Below are 7419 nucleotides of genomic sequence, written 5' to 3' on the forward strand. Positions count from 1 at the left end.
TTATATATACTTTTTATACCTGTCATACGTGTATTCGATCTAATTAATATAGTTCCTATCAATAGCCATGAAACAATATTAACCAAATCCTTCTAGTAGGCATTTGACGTTGGAAAAAACAGAAAGTGAGAAATTATGAATATGGTTATCCCCTTTGTCTATCTGATAAGGTCTATTGAAATGGTCATCAAAGTTATGTTCTCAAACGCATATCACAGATTCCATTGTCGACATTTGTTGATGAATACGCAAACACAGATTTGCAAACAAGACATGATGCATCGTCCATGCTTTCCAATTTTTGCAGCTTTAGCGTTTCTAGAAAAAAAAAAAAAACAAGTAAAAAGAAAAGCAACAATGTTATTAAAGGATAACTTCTTCTAGATCTTGGACTCACTGAATGAGGAGATCTTGGACTCATAGCATGAGGCATCATTCCGATATGTCCAAATGACCCAAATCAAATTCATGAAGATCGAATCCAGATCAGTACGAGCAATGGGTCGGCCATCAACCCACTCCATTTCCAAAGCCGAACCAAGCTCAAGAACATGGTGGTCCACCCAATATCTATACATCACCATAGTTGTTTCGCCAACAAGCATCCAAAGAAAAGATGGCCGACTTCCACTTCCTCTTGGCAAATAAGACACAAAATCGATTCAAAGTCAAGACCTCATATTCCCATGGCGTCTTTAGAAAAAGGTGTGACATCAATATCAATTACCTTATTGAAGAATTAAAAACCGATTATCACAATTTCAAGAGAGAATACTGAGGTAACAGATTAGGAACACACATCTCTTCACCATAAATTCACAAATTTAGTTATTGGTCTCTAGTTGTTTCTCAAAAAGATTATAATCCATTCATAAATTTCGTCCTCAAAGTTTTCTCATGTTCAATTTCAACCCCTCTAGTTTCAGATTCTGTCAATCATTCAAGAAAAACATGCACCCCACGTTTAAAATCTCACAAACACCAACAACAATGGAGACAAACACAAGTCAACACTAAGATTCAAACAATAATCCACACAAAAACCAATAAACCAAATTTCTCATTAATCATCCACCAAATCCTTTTTAACCTCTCATAAGAAATTTGAGTCTTTTTATTTATTTATTTCTTTTCCTCTTTTGACTTTTCTCAAGAACTTGCTCATATCACAACTTCCTTCATTTCCATGTTGCAAACGTGCAACCCATAAGAATCAATCAAGAACACATTTGTCAAGATGACAACAACAATCGATGAACAAGATGCCAACAACAACGACCTGGTTTCCAAGGTTAAGGTGAAACATGCCGGTAAGTTTTTGATAAAATTCATGTTTCGATCCGTAAATGTTGGAGAAAACAAATTGTTTTTGTTTGTGCAGAGTTGGAGCAGATGAAGGAACGATTTGCTAAGCTTCTTTTAGGAGAAGATATGTCGGGTGGTGGAAAGGGGGTTTCATCTGCTTTGGCTTTAACAAATGCAATTACAAATCTCGCAGGTAATCTTGAATCCTTGTTTTAAAAAGTCGTTTAATTTTTGTAATTTTTGTTAATCATTTTTTTTTTTTTGGAAATTTGTAGCTTCGGTGTTTGGGGAGCAACATAAATTGGCTCCAATGCCTGAAGATCGAAAAAGAAGATGGAGACGAGAAGTCGGTTGGCTTCTTTCTGTAACCGATTACATTGTTGAGTTTGTTGCTTCTCAACAAGCGGGGAAAGACGGATCAAATATGGAGGTAATCAAACACGCAATGGAATGGAATCCACGATTCCAATTCCATCGGAATCCACAAACCAATTACTTCAAATCCAAATCTCATTTGTAACGTTTGATTGATGGTCTTTCAGATTATGATGACACAACAAAGAGGCGATTTGCGGATGAACATTGCGGCTTTAAAAAAACTCGATGCGATGCTCATTGTAATGATTCAATTCCCACGTGATTTTTATGGGGTTTTTTTTTTCAATAATGAAGATGATGATATGAATATATGATCCAGGGTTGTCTAGACAATTTCAGGGATCAGAATCAATTTTGGTATGTATCAAAAGATGCAGATGAATCTGAAAAAGGCGTTCAAAGAAATGACAAATGGTGGTTACCCACAGTCAAAGTTCCAGCTGAAGGTCTTTCAGAAGAATCAAGAAAATGGATGCAATATCAAAAAGATTGTGTCAACCAAGTTCTTAAAGCTTCCATGGCTATCAATGCACAAATACTTGGAGAAATGGAAATTCCCGAAAACTATATTGATACTCTCCCCAAGGTATTATAATATTATAACCGGATAAGAAAAAAAGAAAGAAAGGTGATATTAATATACTTTGCGATTTCTTGAATATAGCCCTAATTTGGTAAATTCTGTTAATTATTAACAGAATGGTAGAGAAACCCTTGGAGACTCGATCTACAAGAGCATCACGGTTGACTTTTTTGACCCGAGTCAGTTTCTAATGACCATGGATTTGTCATCAGAGCTAAACGTACTTGATCTCAAGAACAAAATCGAAGCTTCTATAGTGATATGGAAGAGAAAGATGAATCAAAAGGACTCAAAATCTTCTTGGAGTTCAGGGATAAGCATGGAGAAACGAGAACAGTTTGAAGAACGAGCAGAAACCATCTTAATCCTCCTAAAACAACGATTCCCAGGACTCCCACAATCGTCACTTGAAATCTGCAAAATCGAATCCAATAAAGTACGAAAAAGACAAAGATTACATTTTCCCCAATCCCGAATCCCCAATTCATGTTCGTCAATCAATCACTAAACTAAAACCAAACCCTAATTTCGATTTTGTAGGATGTCGGACACGCAGTATTGGAAAGCTATTCGCGAGTTTTGGAGAGTTTAGCGAGCACAGTGATGAATCGAATCGAAGACGTGCTTTACGCCGACAACGTAGCACAAGATCCGTCCTTGCTGGCAAAGAAGATGTCCACGTCAGCACGAGTAAGAGTAGCTACTAGTGAAGATAACGATGAAACGCCAGGTCATAGTCCAGGTCAGACGCCTACAGAATCGATGACGTTATCTGATTTCATGGGGTGGAGTGTCGATCAAGAACAAGAAGAATCAAACACAAAGAATGGCGATTCGAGCCCTAAACAAGTGGAAGAAAACGAGAACGAAAAGTATCAGAGCTATTCAGCTAGAATTTTGGCAAGAACTAAGAATTCGTATATGGAGAAGCTTGGGGGTATTGGATTAAGAAGCCCAACAACTCGCCATTAATGGAGATTAAAAATTTAAAACTAGGGTTTAGTAAAAGAGATAATCAGCTATTCATTGTAAATAAACTCGTAATGATCTTCATAATATACTACTATAATTTGAGTACTAGTTGTGAACTTATTTATGTAGTGTAGCTACAAGTTCCACATTCGGTTTAAAGCATCAAGAAATGGTTTGAAGGTTTTTTTTGACACTGAAAACAAACTTACGATAAAAAACAAGAAAGAACAAGTAGTTATTGGTTTATGCCATTGTTGTAACAGCAGCGTGCATAGCATCTGCAAGATGAGGGATTGTCTTTGAACTCAAACCAGCCATGCTGATTCTCCTGTAGAAAAGATTAACTTACTTTCAATAATAAAAAAATAAAAAAAAAAAAGTACGTCTTTATTTAATTAATTTAAATGTAAAAAATAACATATGCTTACCCATCAGAAGTCATATAGATATGATATTCTTTAGTCATGAAAGCGACTTGTTCTGCATTCAGTCCAGTGAACGTGAACATTCCAATTTGCTTTATGATATGAGTCCAGTCACCAGGTGTTCCTTTTGCTTTTAGGGCTTCCAATAACTGTGTGCGCATGCTGATAATTCTATCAGCCATTGCTTTGAGCTCAATCGTCCACTCATTGTACAAATCACTACAAAAAATAAATATTAAATAATTATTGAAGGTGAAAGTACATTGCTATTTGTTACAAATTGCAAAAAAGAGTACCTGTCGTTGAGTATAGTCGAGACAATAGATGCTCCATGAAGAGGTGGGCTGGAATACATTGGCCGGATAACTAGTTTTAGCTGACTCTCCACCTTGCTCGCAACATCTGATGTTTTGCAAACCTAACATGACATAACAGGTTGTACTGTAAATAACTTTTGTCCAGACAAAAGTTAATTGGGACTCACAAAAGTAATATTACTTTTGTCGCACCCAATTTTTGGGACAAAAGATTTTATTATAATCTTTTGTCCCAAGGGACAAAAGATTAAAACTACTTGTCAGTTTCAATCTTTTGTCCCACATAAAAAGTGAACAAATTAATTAAAAATTTTAAAATTTAAAACGCACAATGCTAAGGGCACCGACACGTTCGGCATAAAGTCCCATATTTTTGGCAAAACTTTGAGCGGTAAAGCATTCACCGCCATCGGCAACAAACAAGCGAACAGGTTTTGCATCTGCATCGAGGCTGCCACTAGCAAAACCCTAGAAAAAAAAAATAATAAATAAATAAATAAATATTTAATGGATTCATGACATTTAAATACACAAATTTACTTTTTTATTTTTACCTGATATGCACTGTCGAAAAAAGGTAATAATGCTTTTGATCTGATTAATTGTCTGATCTCCTCCCATTGTTGAATGGTGGGATCGACACCTGTCGGGTTGTGAGCACATGCATGAAGAAGTACTATTGCTCCTGATGGAGCGTTACCCAGATCTTCTAGAAGGCCTGTTTTTTTTTTGGAGATTTTAATGATATGAAACTGATTATTAAAAATTAAAAACTAAAATATTAAAATTAAAACAGAAAATTGGTTTATTTTCATTTTTCATACCTTTGAAGTCAAGGCCACGTGTAGTAGGATCATAGTAGCGATAAGTCTTCACTGATAATCCTGCGAATGTGAAGATTTTTGGATGGTTTCCCCATGTTGGATTTGGAATGTATATGGTTTTCTGATAAAAAAAAATAATTTGATTAATTAGATTAATTATTATTTTGAAAATTAAAAAAATAGAGGAAATGAAGAAGTTGTTTTTCTTACTTCATGGTAATGTCTTGCTAAAAACTCTCCACCAACTCTCAGTGAGCCAGTGCCAGATAAGCATTGGACAGTGGTGACTCGGTTTTCTTGAATGGCAGGGCTATTTTGGTCAACAAAAAAATAAATTGGTTTATTAAATTGTGACAACAGATAATATTATTATTATTATAATCAGTTATTATTATCACCATTCACAATTATATTTTTATGTATCATGTCTAATTAGTTTTAAATAGAAATTCGCTACTAATCAAACATTTCAAATAGATCAAATTTAGTTTTTGGTTATTTTTATTTAACTAGTGAAAGAAATTTTAAATGTTTTAGTTACAGAAGGATATTTTTCTGGTTAGGGGTTTTTTTTAAATTCTGAACGATAATGATTAAATCATAAAAATAAAAAAAATAAAAATTATTTTGATGGTGAAACCAAATAAATTTCAAAGTATGATGGTTAATATAAAATTCGAAGTTTTAGATAATGGTTTCTTTAATCTACAAACTTAGGTCATTCTTAAGTTTTTATTTATGTAATTTTCGATCTTATGGTTAATGAAAATTGAAAACTTAAGTTTTATTTTAACTAATATTTCATGGTTTTTATTAAATGTTATATTTTTTTAATTTTTTTTTTAAAAAAGTGGCATGGATAGCACCACACCCTCCCTCCTCTGGCAAAAATGGCAAAATCCTATGTGGCAAAATCCTATGTGGCGCCTATGTGGCACCAAATAGGTGAAGGCATGGATAGCATCACATCCTTTATCACAAAAAATATACAAATCAAGAAAGAACAATGATACCTTTTAAAGTACATGATATTTTCATTTATTTGTTTATTATAACCTCCTACTTTCTATCTTTCTATTACAGCATTGTACTTTCAAAAACAAGTTCTTATTAAGGTACATTTGTACTATGAAAAATCTACCAATTATAGCGTTGTATCTTAAGAAAAACCATATTAGAACATTATTAGCAATGAAAAGTGTTTTGTATTTGGATTACATTGCTATAATCTGATTTTTCAAACTACAATGTTGTAATAGAAAAACAAATGAAACACATAAGAAAAAATACAACTCTTTCCAAATAGATTATCAACTAATTTATTACATAAAAAAAAAAAAAAAAAAAAAAGATGAGAGAATCATAAATGATTACCTATCAGCACCAAAAATGAGTTTGGCGCTACCTTTATTAAAATCTGCAAGTCCAACAATCGGAAGATACTCCTTAATCCGAGACCTAAAACATATTTTAAAAAAGAAAGTATGAAAGTTTAATATTGAAGAACAAGAAATTGTGATGAAACTTAAGTGATGAGAATAAGTTACTTAACGGGTTATTAACAAGCTTTTGTTCAGCCTGTTTTACGACATTCAGAACCAAAGGTTTTCCTTCCTATCAACAACAAATTGACTTGAATAAGTAATTATAAGTGTGTATTTATAACTAATTCATCAAGAAAAACATTCATAATTCATTACCTCAGTTCTATAAGCACCTACACCCAAATTCAGCTTTGAAGGGTCTGAATCTTTGTTGAAAGCAACAGTAACCTGTTTTTTGTCCCATCATAGCAAAGACAAAACAAAAGAATTAGTGTGTTTGATACAAGAAAACAAAAACTATCATCAAAAGTTTTCATCAGCGATCATGGAAAACAGTAAAACCCCAAATACCCAATCGCAAAATAATTATACGTCGCATAATATCATCACGTTTAAAAGATTGAAAAACCCCAAAACCCTATTAGTGTAAAACAGTAAAAGTTTCAACTCGATCACTAAAAATACACCGAATCTCAATATAATATTTGATCAGGGGATTATATGAACTTGATCACCCAAAAAGGATCATATAGGGATTCCACTTTACTCGATGATCAATAGGTTTTCAAATTTTAATGGATATAAGTTGAAATCAGGAGTATACTGTAGAAGTCGGAAAGGGAAGAGGAGAAAGTAGTGATGCATACCCCTAAGATAGGATCTTCAGGAGCTTTAGCGATTTGGGAGAAGACGGATTCTGAATGATGAGCCATTTTTCTTCAGGAATGATTTTTGGGATTTGCTGTGATTGAGTAAAAGATTAGTGTGACTTTGAGATAGAACTGGGGTTTTGTATGAAAAAATGGATCTGGCGTTTGGAATTTTGTGATTGGTATAATGACTGTGGGCGCATATGGTTTTTAGTTACTTTCGTCTTTTGTTTTTGTGGACACACCGCGCACGCACTTTCGCATCAGCATCGGATTAAAAACTCGATTATTATTCTATATATTGGGTTGTATAATTTAATTTTCATTCTGATTTAATTGCTTATTTAGATTTAGAATATATCTAACTGTTTATTTAGAATAGGATTGGATATGTTATTGTATTTCAGTAAAAGTAGTTATA

The 7419-nt window shown here is 33.4% G+C and overlaps 2 protein-coding genes across 2 annotated transcripts; one reads left to right on the forward strand and one right to left on the reverse strand.

Moving 5' to 3' along the window:
* The first annotated feature begins 938 nt into the window (after window positions 1-938).
* LOC145114895 (rho guanine nucleotide exchange factor 8-like) lies at window positions 939-3343 on the forward strand. Its single transcript, XM_079051014.1, has 7 exons — window positions 939-1310; window positions 1382-1498; window positions 1581-1735; window positions 1848-1922; window positions 2003-2269; window positions 2382-2702; window positions 2807-3343. The coding sequence occupies exons 1-7, from the start codon at window positions 1238-1240 to the stop codon at window positions 3236-3238; spliced, it is 1440 nt and encodes a 479-aa protein (XP_078907140.1). The 5' UTR covers window positions 939-1237; the 3' UTR covers window positions 3239-3343.
* LOC145114896 (aspartate aminotransferase, cytoplasmic) lies at window positions 3293-7212 on the reverse strand. The gene is made up of 11 exons (XM_079051015.1): window positions 6996-7212; window positions 6505-6576; window positions 6357-6418; window positions 6179-6262; window positions 5015-5114; window positions 4805-4925; window positions 4535-4698; window positions 4311-4448; window positions 3960-4081; window positions 3667-3882; window positions 3293-3566 (listed from the first exon to the last, which is right to left on the reverse strand). Exons 1-11 carry the CDS (start codon window positions 7059-7061, stop codon window positions 3482-3484), a joined length of 1230 nt encoding a protein of 409 aa, XP_078907141.1. The 5' UTR covers window positions 7062-7212; the 3' UTR covers window positions 3293-3481.
* Window positions 7213-7419: the final 207 nt, after the last annotated feature.

The sequence above is a fragment of the Lactuca virosa genome, chromosome 5, assembly GCF_052849685.1.
Source record: "Lactuca virosa cultivar CGN04683 chromosome 5, Lactuca_virosa_CGN04683_v6, whole genome shotgun sequence".
Classification (NCBI taxonomy): Eukaryota; Viridiplantae; Streptophyta; class Magnoliopsida; order Asterales; family Asteraceae; genus Lactuca; species Lactuca virosa.